This window comes from Anthonomus grandis, chromosome 17 (assembly GCF_022605725.1).
Source record: "Anthonomus grandis grandis chromosome 17, icAntGran1.3, whole genome shotgun sequence".
Taxonomy (NCBI): Eukaryota; Metazoa; Arthropoda; class Insecta; order Coleoptera; family Curculionidae; genus Anthonomus; species Anthonomus grandis.
In genome coordinates, this window is record NC_065562.1 from 9114114 (window position 1) to 9127884 (window position 13771).

General features: G+C 34.0%; 1 protein-coding gene across 2 annotated transcripts in view; it reads left to right on the forward strand.

The window, feature by feature from the left end:
- LOC126746545 (zinc finger CCHC domain-containing protein 8 homolog) overlaps window positions 1-13771 on the forward strand; it is a 68178-nt gene that overhangs the window by 35962 nt on the left and 18445 nt on the right. For both annotated transcript variants that reach the window (XM_050454854.1, XM_050454853.1), the window contains exon 4: window positions 9132-9468. In XM_050454854.1, the coding sequence (XP_050310811.1) occupies window positions 9132-9468 (337 nt within the window). The remainder of the gene's footprint in view (window positions 1-9131; window positions 9469-13771) is intronic.

A 13771-nucleotide genomic window follows, 5' to 3' on the forward strand; every position in this document is an offset into this window, starting at 1 on the left:
TTGTTGTTACCGTGATTGTCGAGGTGTTGTTTGTTGAGTAATTATTGTTATTATTATTTACTGTTGTCGTTATTATTGCTAAAATTGTGTTATTATCTTCAAATATGCCTGGTGGTCATTATAGTCATGAAGAGAGGTTTGACATGCTGTCGTGCTACATTTTGTGCTACAAAAATACTGTAAATACAGCAGCAATGTATTTTAATAAATTTCCAGATAGAAAGCAACCATGTAAATCCATTTTCTTAGAGTTAGCTCGAAATTTAAAAGAATATGGTTCGTTTAAAAAGCCTGTTTTATCTCGAAAAAAGGAATCTCTTGAAGAAACTCAAAATAATGTTTTACAAGCAGTTATTGAAAACCCCGAGATATCAACCAGGCAAATTGAAAAAAATGTAGGAGTGGCCAAATCTACAGCTCAGTTTATTTTACGTAAAAACAGATATCACGCCTACAAATTTAGAATTTGCCAAGGACTTAAACCTGGGGATTTCGAACGACGTCGGCATTTTTGTGAGTGGTATACACGTGCCTGTGAAGAGGATTTTAATTTTCCATAAAAAATAATATGGTCCGACGAAAGTATGGTCACTAATAATGGTATCTTTAGCCGCCGCAATAGTCATTACTGGGTCCAACAAAATCCGCGTGTTAAGAAAATATCTAGACATCAACAACGTTTTGGGTTTAATATGTGGTGTGGAATTTTAGGAACCAAAATACTAGGTCCATTTATTTACCATTATTCATTAACAGCAGAACGATATCTTAATTTATTGCAAAATGATTTAGAAGACTGCTTAGATGATTTACCTCTGGCACAAGTCAATAGCTGTTGGTTTCAATAAGACGGGGCACCTGCACATAATTCTGGGCAAGTTCGACAGTACCTTTCGCAGCGTTTTCCTGAAAAGTGGATTGGAACCTCCAGTGAAGTGTCTTGGCCAGCACGATCCCCGGACTTAACCCTTTTGGACTTCTTCCTTTGGGGATTTATTAAAAACCGAGTCTATCAACATTCTTTTGGAACTGAGCAGGAGTTACGAGAATGTGTGACGGCCGCTTTTCAAAGTATTACGCCAGAGATATTGCGTGATGTTTTAACTGCTACTGTAAGAAGATCATACTTATGTCTAGAAAATAACGGAAACCTGTTTGAACACCTGTTTTAAATTAAATTTATAAAATGCGTTAATTTATTTGCTTTTTTCGTTATTTTTAAAATGTATTCATTATTTGTTGCATATCGTTAGAAAAATCATAAAACATTTGTCTATTACTGGTTACATTTTTTTATTTATAAGTAGTACAATGCAAATCAATGCTTCATTTAGCTTCATCACTCTCTAAATAGATATTAAGAAAAATGTGACAGACTCGGTAACAGGTATTTACATACGTCAAAGCATTTGTTTCCAAAGCTTACTTAAAAAATATGCTAAAAAAATAGAAAATTTGCATTTTTCCTTTCAACTAACAAAAAAAATGTGACATGTGATACATCATTGAATTTGTAATAAAAAATGGAATCAGATACAGGGTGTACTTTCTTTTCGCGCCATATAAAAAAATAAAGTTGATGATGGTTTCTCGAAAACGAAACGTCGGATATAAAATTTAAAAGCGCCATCACGTACTACATCAAAAGTGTCAATGAGAAAGTGTCAATAGTTTTTTGATATCTTTTAAAATAAAGCCAGGAAAAAATAAAATCGATATTGGCAAATTTCCGTTTTTTCCAAATATCTCAGCAAGCCATGGAAATTTTTGAAGTTCCTCAACGGCATGTAAATACGCTTCAAAGTGCACAACTTTTTCCTAATTTAACCGAAGCTGTATCTCCAACAGGTACCGAGATCCCCATGCTTAGGATCCTTATCTTGGCCACCTTGTACAGGAGTAAAACAAACTGTTGTTTTTTCTCGTAATTTCAAAAGACCCTGTAGGAAAATTAAGGTGGATAATTCTGTTTACATACTGTTCCTTGTAATCTTTGATGTATTCTAAACATTTCGATTTTTGATTCATTCCATTATCTCATTTCTGCTGCGAGCTGCAAATTTTTTATTAAAACGCTGATTGAAGCTTATTTTTAGATAATTAATGTCAAGTTTTCGGTTAAAAATTATGGACGTTGGCTAAGGACGCAATTAATGTGACATAAAGTTTGACAGTGTCACTATTATAATTTGTTGTGTGTCAATATGGTATTAACTCCAGCAGACGTGGGTAGAATTGTTGCGTTAATAGAGGATGGCCGTAGCAAAAGTTATGTCGCCCGTACTCTGAGATTTTCGCGGTCTACAGTTCGAGATGCCTGGAATAGGTATTTACAGACGGGAATTTTTACTAGACGACAAGGCTCTGGCAGAAGGAGAATGACCACTGCAGCTGATGATCACTTTGTCACCATTAGTTCTTTAAGAGATCGAAGATCTACTGCTGTGTGTCTAAAAAATGACTCGCGAATACTTCATGGAGTAAGTGTAAGTGAAAGAACGATACGTAGAAGATTAGCAGAAGCTGGACTTTATTTACGAAGGCCAGCAAGATGTCCACAATTACTTCCTCGGCATCGACAACACCGACTGCGGTTTGCAAGATCGCATTTTGAGTGGACTCTAGAACAGTGGGCAAACGTACTATTCACAGATGAATCCAGGGTCTGTTTAAGGACGCCGGATGGTCGTGAGCGGGTATACAGACGTAGAAATGAAAGATATGCTGACTGCACCATTTCAGAACAAATCTCATATCGTGGCGGTTCAGTCATGATTTGGGCGGGTATTTCTACCGAAGCACGCACCAATCTTGTATTTATTGAAAATGGAGCTCTAACCGCCCACCGTTACATTAAGGAACCAATTTACATTAATGCATGATAATGCATTTCTACCATTACCTCACGTTGCACATGTAGTGAGCGAATATCTGGATGAAGTTGGACTCCCAAGATTGGAATGGCCCGCATGTAGCCCGGATCTCAACCCAATAGAACATCTTTGGGATCAACTTAAAAGGGCCGTTCGTCGTCGTCCTGTACAACCACAAACCTTGCAAGACTTACGACTAGCGCTGATCGAAGAATATGAGGCTATTCCTCAAGAAAGAATAAGGAACCTTATTCATTCGATGCCGCGAAGACTGCAAGCTGTTATTGCTGCGAGAGGAGGAAATACACGCTATTAAAATTGTTTTTAATTAACTTTATGATATACCTAGTGTTTGTTTCTCCTAATAAAAATACGCTTCAAATCAGCGTTTCAATACAAAATTTGCAGCTCGCAGCAGAAATGAGATAATGGAATGAATCAAAAATCGAAATGTTTAGAATACATCAAAGATTACAAGGAACAGTATGTAAACAGAATTATCCACCTTAATTTTCCTGCAGGGTCTTTTGAAATTACGAGAAAAAACAACAGTTTGTTTTACTCCTGTATATTAAAGCCTAATCAAAAAATGATTTTAAAAAATTACAACAAATGTATCTAAAAACTGATGGCAAAATCGTGAGAATCTGATAAAAAATAAAAAATTTATAGAACATCAAACTTGGCCAATATTTCAGGGTGGCGGAATTTTGTGCCCGCGAGTGTAATAGTAGTAGTTTATCTTTTAATTAGTATTATTGGCGTTAAAATCGTTTTTGTCATAGGATCATAATTTGAAGGGTTGATTAACACCCTGTATGTTTTTTAATCTCCAAAAAATTTTATAAGTTGTCTGAATCTGTTTTCTTGCACATGATTTTCAAAAATTAAAAGCTCCAATGCATGCATTTTATTTTTTTTTTAATGAAAGATTAGGAGCATTAAAAAAACTTAAAAAATAAATGTCAAGCTCAACTGAGCATTAGAAGAGAGTTATGTTATGATAATAATAATATTCTTTATTTAGCACTTGGCTAATACATTTAATTTGCTAAATTTAGTAGTATAAAAAATAAGTAAAACCTATATTAATACATAAATATTGTACATGACATAACGCTATTTCTAAATAAATGATTTTTAACATTCTTATTAAATAATCTTAGATTGCGTTTTTGATTTCTAATGGAAGAGAGTTAAAACCTTGCAACCCTTCAAAAAACAATGATCTCTTCTATAAAGTTGATCTAACTCTTGAAATATGATAATCATTTCTTGACCTTATATTATATTGTCGAAAGTTGGATTTTTTCTCTAAAAAATGTTTCAGATATGATAGCATAAATCCGTGCTCTATTTTATAAATTAAAATTCAATTTGCCTTAAGAATATTTTGCTTCACAGGAAGCTATTTTAATATTTGAAGCATCTGATTGATAGGTGTATATTTATTACAGTTAAGAACAGTTCGCATTACTTGATATTGTTGAAGTTGTAATTGAATTATATCTTCCTGAGAGCAAGATATAAGTAACGAGGAATGATTAAAGTGTGGCAAAATTATTTATTGTATACTAACATTTTAATCCATTGCGACAAGCAGTTAGAAATTCTTCTAAAAAACCCAACTTTCTGGGCAATCTTTTGCAATTTACAAATTACAATATACAAATATAATTAACACGACCATAAAAATTTAATTTTTGATCTAAAAGTACACCCAAATATTTTATTCCACTGACAAATTGAATTTTTGATTTATTAATTTCAATATTTAAACCTTGATCTAAAAAATTTTTACAATTTGTTTTGGTACGTATTAGCACACACTTTGTCTTTGATTCTTTTAGTTTTAATTTATTTTTATAAAGCCATTGATACAAAATATTCAATTCCACATTTAAAATACTAGTAGCTTCTCTGTAATTTTTACCTGACACACAAATTACTGTATCGTCACTACCTTGTGGTGTTATGACTCAAGTTATCTGAAACTGTCTTTCTTCTTGGATATGGTTTTCAAATATTTGGATAAAAAATATTCTAATGCATGGCTTTTTGAGATTTTTTCCACGGATACTGAGGAACATTCCAAAGAAACATATAAAATAATCACCAAACTAATCTAAATATTAGAATTGTATTGTATTGTATTAAAATATGCTCTTAACAATTCTACCATTCTATAGATATACCAAATTTCATTTGTTTATCTTGAAAAGTAAAATAAAAGTGTTTATTTTTTTCTGTGTCACTATTAACTTAAAAGTTTGTTCATTGAACTAAATCTGGTGTTATTTTTAACGCATACAAAGGCACTTTTATGTTAAAACACCAACATAAAATTAATATTTCCTTAAATAATGGTGAAAATGCTATATCTATTTTAAAACGAGGAAAACTTTAATTGGACACTACAGGGTGGCCATTTGAAAACGAAACAGAGCCTATTTTGGGTCCCTCAGAACATTTGTGAAAAAATCCTCGGACCCGTCAATTTTTGATTCAAGGGGGAACCATCTTTTTGGTAGTTTCGCCCCCCTGAGGGCAAAGCCCCAGCAGGGGTGGCAAGGGCCCCCAAAATTTTAAATGGAACGGGGGGTCGAGTGATACCTTATTTTGAAGTATTTTTATGTGGATTATAACCCTAAAGTTTTAAATCGTTACTATTTGCCTAGTCGATACAGGGGCTAATAAAAGCTACAAAAACATGTCAGCATTTTTTATGAAAAAAAATGCTTGTAAATTTAGCAGTTAAATAAATACAAAAAATTTTGTTCTCCTACATTGTGAACCGTACTTTCTGTTGTTTTTTTTTAATACCCGTAGGTATCTATGCCAATTCTGCAAGGGAACTCTTGGTTATTGTTGAGACTGTTACTATAGCAACATTTTGAAGTTTAATAGTGGTTGTCAATTACTGCTGTCAGATAATAGTGTGTCAAACAAATAGCTCTTTAAAGTTAGTTAGTTACAACATTGAGTGTGATAATGGTTTATTCACTTGCTGAAAGAGTTGACATAATTTCTCTTTTCTTTGCGAACAATGAAAATGCTAATAGAACTGCACAGCTCTTTAACACACTACAACACCCTAATCGACAGGTCCATTGCAAGTACATTTTGGAATTGGTTCAAAAATTTAGGGAAACTGGGTCTGTGGCTAATAAAAAGCGCGAAATGGATGATCCAGTGGTGAATAAAGCTTCAGAAGTAGCTATTTTAGGCCATATTGTGCAAGATCCTACACTGAGCACAAGGAAGTTATCAACCGTGTCTGGTATTAAGAGAAGCAGCATTCAGAAGATATTAAAAAAAAAACAAGTTTCATCCGTACAAAATGCATCTTGTACAAGAACTAAACGAAGACGATTTAGATAGGCGAGTACAATTTTGTGAAACTATATCTGAACAAGCCGCCAATGACGAATGCTCCTTTTTCCTAAACAGTACTGTGAATCGTCACAACTGTCGCTATTGGGCTGATTCAAATCCCAGAATATTTCGTGAGGTGCATACACAACATCCTGAAAAATTAAATGTTTGGGCTGGCATTTTTGGTAAACATATCGTAGGCCCCTTTTTTTATCTGGCAATTTAACAGGAGAGATGTACCTGGAGTTATTAGAAAATACAATTCATCCAGCATTAGTGGAGATACTAGAAAATAACAACGAGTACTTGGAAAATCGTCTAGTATTTCAGCAAGATGGGGCGTCACCCCACTATGCTGCAAGGGTTCGTGAATATTTGGACCAAACGTTTCAAGGACAAGGATTGGAAGAAGAGGAGCTTTTGAATGGCCTCCTCGTTCCCCGGACTTAAGCCCGTTAGATTTTTTTTATGGGGCCTTTTAAAAACTAAAATTTATGCTAATCAGCCAACATCGCTAGACCATTTGCGACAAAGAATAATTGATGAATGTCGTCAAATCACCCCAGAAATTTTGCAAAATGTACGGGAAAGGTTTGAACAAAACCTGTATTATTGTATGGAAGTCGAAGGCCAACATCTTGAACATTTACTTGATTGATTTTATCTTTAAGCCCTTTATTTCAAATTATACTTTTTAACATTTTTTTGGAACTTTTATTAGCCCCTGTATCGACTAGGCAAATAGTAACGATTTAAAACTTTAGGGTTATAATCCACATAAAAATACCTTCAAAATAAGGTATCACTCGACCCCCCGTTCCATTTAAAATTATAGGGGCCCTTGTCACCCCCGCAAGGGCTTTGCCGTCAGGGGGGCGAAACTAGCAAAAAAATGTTTCCCCCTTGAATTAAAAATTGACGGGTCCGAGGATTTTTTCGCAAATGTTCTGAGGGACCCAAAATAGGCTCTGTTTCGTTTTCAAATGGCCACCCTGTATATATTTATGTTAATAAGAACCTTTGGGATGGATAAGATGGCGTTTATACAGATGATCATTCTAACTTCGCCTATAGGAATTATATATCGCGGTAGGTCTGTCAACGTTGTGACAACATACTCGAAGCAGCGGACCCCGCCGAAGCCCGAAACCGAAACCTTTCAGTACTCTTAAGGCGTTCGAGAGGGTTTACGTTTTCAAATTAAAAAAAAAATCTTTTGTTTCGTTTGAGTCTTTGCTGCTGCCTGTCTTAACAGCAAAAAATAAACTAAAAACCGACTGCAATAATGTTGTAAACATAAATTAACTAAATATTGGACAGAAAATAAAAAAATTAATTCAAAATAAAGCAAAAAATTAAGTTAATTTGATAATATTAAATAAAAATTAAAATTATCTTATGTCAGGTTCAAAAAGGCCACCCTGTTTAGCAGTGCAGTACGTCAATCGATCATAAAACGACCTTCTCGTGTTCGACAACATTTCAATGGAGATACTATTAAATGCTTGCCTAATTTTAACACAAAGCTTATCTAAATTAGTAGCCCGTTCATTTTCGTGCCTATAAATTTGTTCTTTTAGGTATCCCCAAAGAAAAAAATCATTGGGGGTTAAATCGGAGCTTCTGGCGGGCCATTGAATAGTACCGTTTCCACTAATTGTTCGATCAGGGAAAGACGTTTCGAGAAATTGACGTACCACTAATGCGTTATGAGCGGGACAACCATCCTGTTGAAACCAAACTTGTTCTAAATTGATATTGAGCCCTCGAATAGCAGGAAGAACTTCATCCCTTAAAAGATTAAGGTATTTGTTGGCGTTAAGGTTTCCATCGATAAAAAAAGGGCCTATAATTGAATCACCTACAATGCCAGCCCATACATTAACCTTTTGAGGGTATTGTGTACGTGTTGGTATGCTTATGTGCTTATTTTTCCTCGAATAACCCACTGTAATGGACGGATTATGTTTACCACAAATAGAGAAAGAGGACTCATCTGAAAACAAAATGTTACTAATAAACATTTCGTCCCGATTTTCCCTTTCCAATACTTCATGGCAAAATTCCATCCGTCTCTCATGGTCCTGTGGGAAAATTTCTTGGGTTTTTTGCAACTTGTAGCACTTGTACTTATTTCTTTTTAAAATTCTTCTAACCCTTAAAGGCTCAATACCCGTTTCTTTGCCAATGGTTGTACTATTGCAAGGAAAGTTCATTTCAGCAACAGCACAAACATTAACCTCTCGAAGCTCCCTTTCTTCGCCTAGCGGTCTAACAACAGGTGGTTGCTCATTTGCGTAGCATTTCCTGCAATTTTGCAAGCACCCAAAGGTCTCAAACCTATGGATAATTGCAAAAATTGTGCTGCGTACGGGAATGGGCCGATTCTCGAACGTGAATGCAATTCTGCGTGATATTTCATCGACAGAACTGCCGTAATACCACTTAATAATTTGCTTTTTTTCCTCAAGAGAACACATTTTAACAAGAAAAAACCGAGCGGTTTTAAATTTAATCTTTGCTGATTAAGCAGGAAGCTAGGAATAAAAATAACGTTACACGTTTAAAATGCAATCTCATATTGGCGGGGCAGTGTGGTGGGGATAAGAATTGTCTCGTTTTTTGATGAACGAGTGGAGAGCCGTGCGGCAGAATTATCAGTGTTGCCAAACGTATTAATTTGGAAACGGCATGTAGTGTGCCCTCTGTTTGTTTCATGCGGACTCCATATGTCCCCTCTCGCTGACGCTCATAGACTATTTCCTATAGGCGAGGTTTGAATGATTATATCTGTATATATTCTTTAAGTGAAAGATATACTCCCTTAAAGATCAAACACAGTGTATCTGAGAATTACAAGTGATAATCAACTCAAAATTCCAGATCTTGCAAAACAGCTTCCACCAACACCTCTTAAACCCGATAGTCCAAAGAAGAAGAAAAAGAAAAAGAAACCGGTAGCAGCAGAACCTGAATTATTCGTCGTGGACACAAATCCAGAGACGGACAACAGGATTCGTTCCTATCAAACTAAATATTCCACAAAGTTCTCAATTACTGAGGAACAAAAATCTAGTGAGACAAATTCGTTAAAGCCAACGTCCGGATCGGTTTGTTTTAATTGTGAAAGTGAACATTCCTTAAAAGATTGCCCTCATCCTAAGGATTTCGCTAAGATTAACGCTAATAGGCAAAAGCATCAGAATAAGGCTAAATCGTCGTAAGTACAGCTTATATTATTTTATTTATTTATATATAGGATGAATGCGTTTACACTCTAAATAGTACTCTACTAGTCTAACATTATAATTAAATGGTGATGGTGGTGTAAAAGAATTAAGTGGTTAACCTATTTGTTAAAGACTAATATTAATGACAATATTTAAATCTCCCTGTAATCTAAATATATCAATATCACCAAAAATACTAATTTATGTCGTCAGTGTAATTCGCAACGCAAAGTGCCTAACTCCGTTTAGCAAAATTTTACAGCAGAGCTAAAAAACTGATTAATGTGGGTATTAGTAACATTGGTTGAAAAGAAATTTGTTTAAATGAGTGTTAGTTAAGTTAGGTGAGGTGAAAGAATAATATTTTTGGTGTTGAGGTCTAAATATTAATTTTTTTATTAATACAGTGAAAGTCGGATATATCGACGGCGAAGGGACTACTGAACATGGGTCGTTATAAACGGCCGTCATTATTAAAGGACCTACATACACTACGTCTTTTTTTCTCAAATAAAACTATGTATAGTTGGATCAATGGATCTTTGCGTTTACGTCATCACGTGTTTAAGGTCGATGTTTATATGAATGAATCAATTGTCAACCCAGCATCAGTGGCGGCGGCATTTAATGTTTAAACTTAAAAAAAATAATAGGTTTTTATGCCCAATTTCCGTGGCGGCGATTTTCGCCAGAGATGAAATCTGCGATTGTTTGAAATTTGTTTTTAGTATATTGTCACTTTTAGGGCAGCTAATTTATTTATAGCGATTTGCTGTCTATTTCAACCTACTGTTTTTTTATTACTGGTAGAATATTTCTTTAAATTACTCACGTCTTTTCTACTTATAAATGCAATTGTAGGTAGGTACTTTGGTAATTTGTACTAATTTTTTGAGATACATATTTATTTTTAATTCCAAGTTTTTGACATAAGGTACTTCATACACAGTGTCTTTTGGGACCTCATAAAAGTTATCATAAGATGTTTTTTTACTTCACAATAAAATATTAATTACAATTTTTAATAAAGAAAGATTTTCATCGAAAATAGACAGTATACATATTATATAACAATAAATTTCCATGAACTTTATTCCTTTAAAGCTCATGAAAAGCTTTAACACTTTGTATAAAGGTTTGAGATATAATTATATGTTTTCATGAGCGTTTTAAAGAAAACAATTATTATTTAATTTATTGCAGTCCTATTTCTAAGATATTGACAAACTGTTTAGACTAATCAGAATTTGGGGTATCTCTTGACTTCCCTATCATACCAGTCCTTGATTATTTTTTCAGTGTGGCAAACCTTAGCGTTCCATACTTCTGGTGTACATTTCTCTAATGATTTTTTCCACATATTCAGTACATTTTCATCTTTATGCTCATTTCCACCAATATGGGTATTGTTAAAATTTTTGGCATCTGCCCAAATCATCTCAATCGCATTAAATTGACAATGATAGGGTGGCAATCTTAAAACTTCATGTCCATTTTCTTGCAATATTTTATACTATTTTATATTGCTTTGGCCTTTTGTACATTTTTGCTATGCCTAATAACTCAGGCTTAAACATTTGTCTATTGTATGGTATATTATTTTTCACTAACCACTCAGCAATTTCTTGCTTTTTCCATGAGGATGAAGGTTGCTTTTCTAGCTGGACAGAATGGTACGGAGCATTATCCATTATAATTAATGAAGGCTCCTCTAGATTTGGGATCCACTGATTTTTAACCCACTTCGTAAATAGTTCGTGGTTCATTTCTCCATGATAATCCAATGTTTTAGATTTGGAGGCAAAAATTAAACTGGCATTTTTAATAAGTCCTCCACTATGTCGAGCATGCAATACAATAAAACGTTTTCCATCAAAACCAACTGGCTTACGAACACTCTTAACACTATTGTCTTGCCATGATATCATCTTGCTGCCTTTAGAAAAGATCCAAGTTTCATCCAAAAACACAAGTTGACATGCAAATGGTGCCCTCTTTCAAGATATATTGGTTGTCTCCATTAATGCACGTCTGTTATCATCCTTAAGGTATTTAAATCCCAGGTTAAAGAGGAGTGTTCGAAGGCTTCCATAACTAATGGGAAGAATTTATTTTGGATGTAGCTCTTCCTTTAGCATATGAATTGTAACTTGTTTTTCTGAAAAGATAAAATAAAATGTTTGGCTATAAAATGATGCAGTGTAATAATGTTGTAACTTACTTTGTGCATACATGTCATACAATGTACTACAAACATCCATTTTTGTAAATTCATTAAGATCGTGAGTGCTTTCCTTCCTCCGTGGCCGGTCCTTGCCTGGTGTTGAGGGCAACTCATTTCGGTCTTTGGAAATTTTTATGCTTGATACTGTTCGAAGGCTTATCTTCAAAGTATCAGCAACTCTCTGCAAAGTTCAAATATTTATTTACTTAAATAAAAAAATGTAACTATATTTATAATGTTCATTATTACTATAATTTTTTAAGTCTATTGAAATTTTAGGATTTTTTGCAATTCAGTTTTAGGTTTAAAATTCACATGTTTATCAAATTTAATTCCACAATGAATAGTGTGGTAGACATTTCCTAATTATTAATCAAAAATTAAAATAATATTTACCTCTTGGATAGCATTCAAGGAAATTAGGGGTCCATTATTATCACTTTCAGACGTAAAGTACGAGATTAAATTTCCAACAAGCATACGAGCTTGAGAATTCAAGCGTTTTCCAGGCATTTGAATGTTAGGTTAAATACCGAATGGCACAAAATAAGTTCTCAAAAGAACTGTTTGTAAAACAAAAAAAGGTTTGGCAAAAAACTATTTCAATAGAGCTTCAACCAAACACAAAACACAACGATGAACAGTAAATATGAAAACAAAACAAATCAAATTTCTCTAAAACTCTTTGGCAAGGCAAAGCAAAGTCGAGAACATAAACAAACAGGGTTGCTTGTGGTTGCAGACGAAGATCTAAGATGTACAAAGAACTTTCCACAAAATGTACTAAACATGAGGTGTTATTACAGCAAATTTTAAATTAAAACTTGTTTTATTTACAAGCCGTGGTTTCCTTTCTTCATTAGAAGAAAACAAGTTGTATTTTTAATATCTAAACATAAAACATATATTATACCAGTAGATATACTTCTATATAAAAAATGTATTATATTTAGTACATTTTTGCGAAAACGGGCACCCTCCCGGAAGGAAATAATCGATATTAAAACCCGACGGGGAGCCAATGATGTTAAAAGTTTATCATAGACATGCGATCGGATGTTTGTCCTTGTCTAACTCATAACTGTCGCTCCGACCGTAGGTCGAGTATTTTGAAGACTTACGTTCTGTGCTCTTTCTCATTTGATTTGTCTAAATTAGAAAGAGAGCGGATGAGAAACAATTGTGTTGAGTTGAATGATAGTTTAGTGACGTGAACGCAAAGATCCATTAATCCAACTATACATACATAATTATGTATGTTATAAATATTTTTTAATTTTACAAAACCCTGAAAATACATGATACATACAAAGCAAAAAACTAAATTTACACTGATACAGGTAACGTAAGGTAAACCTACATAGTACATAAAATACATTTGTATGTATGTACATATAAAAAAAATTATGTAGTTAATTTAGTAAAAAAGCTGTTATCTTTGTTTGTTTTTTGCAACGCGAGTTAAAGTAAATTGATACAATTTTTTTCTCAATAAAACTGGTTGTGTCTAAAAGTTTTTCGTCACTCGCATTATTGTATAGTACAAAACTGTTTAGGGTCTTCACTGCTCGTAAAGCTTCTTCAATAGATGGTGGATTAAATTCTTCTTCGTCCATCTTAATAAACAAGTCCTGAAGTCATCCAGACTTTTTTGTTAGACATGTAGGAAACAGGTAATGTCTTAACATTTTTAAAACAACGAGGGTTTTCTGATTTTCCAATAATAATCAACTTATGTTTTTCTGACCCAGATATATTGGCAGCAACAAAAAGAGTAACTCTTTCTTTGGACATTTTCCCTCCCTTGCACTTTTCACCTTTAAATGTCAGTGTCATGTCTGGAAGCATTTTGTAGAACAGACCTGTCTCATCTGCGTTAAAAATCTGGTCACTTGTATACCCTTTTCCTATTTCAGGCCATACAGTTTTAACCCAGTTTTCTGTCACTCCAGGAGGTACACTAGCAGATTCACCACCTATTTTTCCATAAACAATATGACGCATTTTTCGAAAACATTTTATCCAACTTTTTGTGCAGGTGTATTCCGGTCCTCTATTCAGTACCCTGC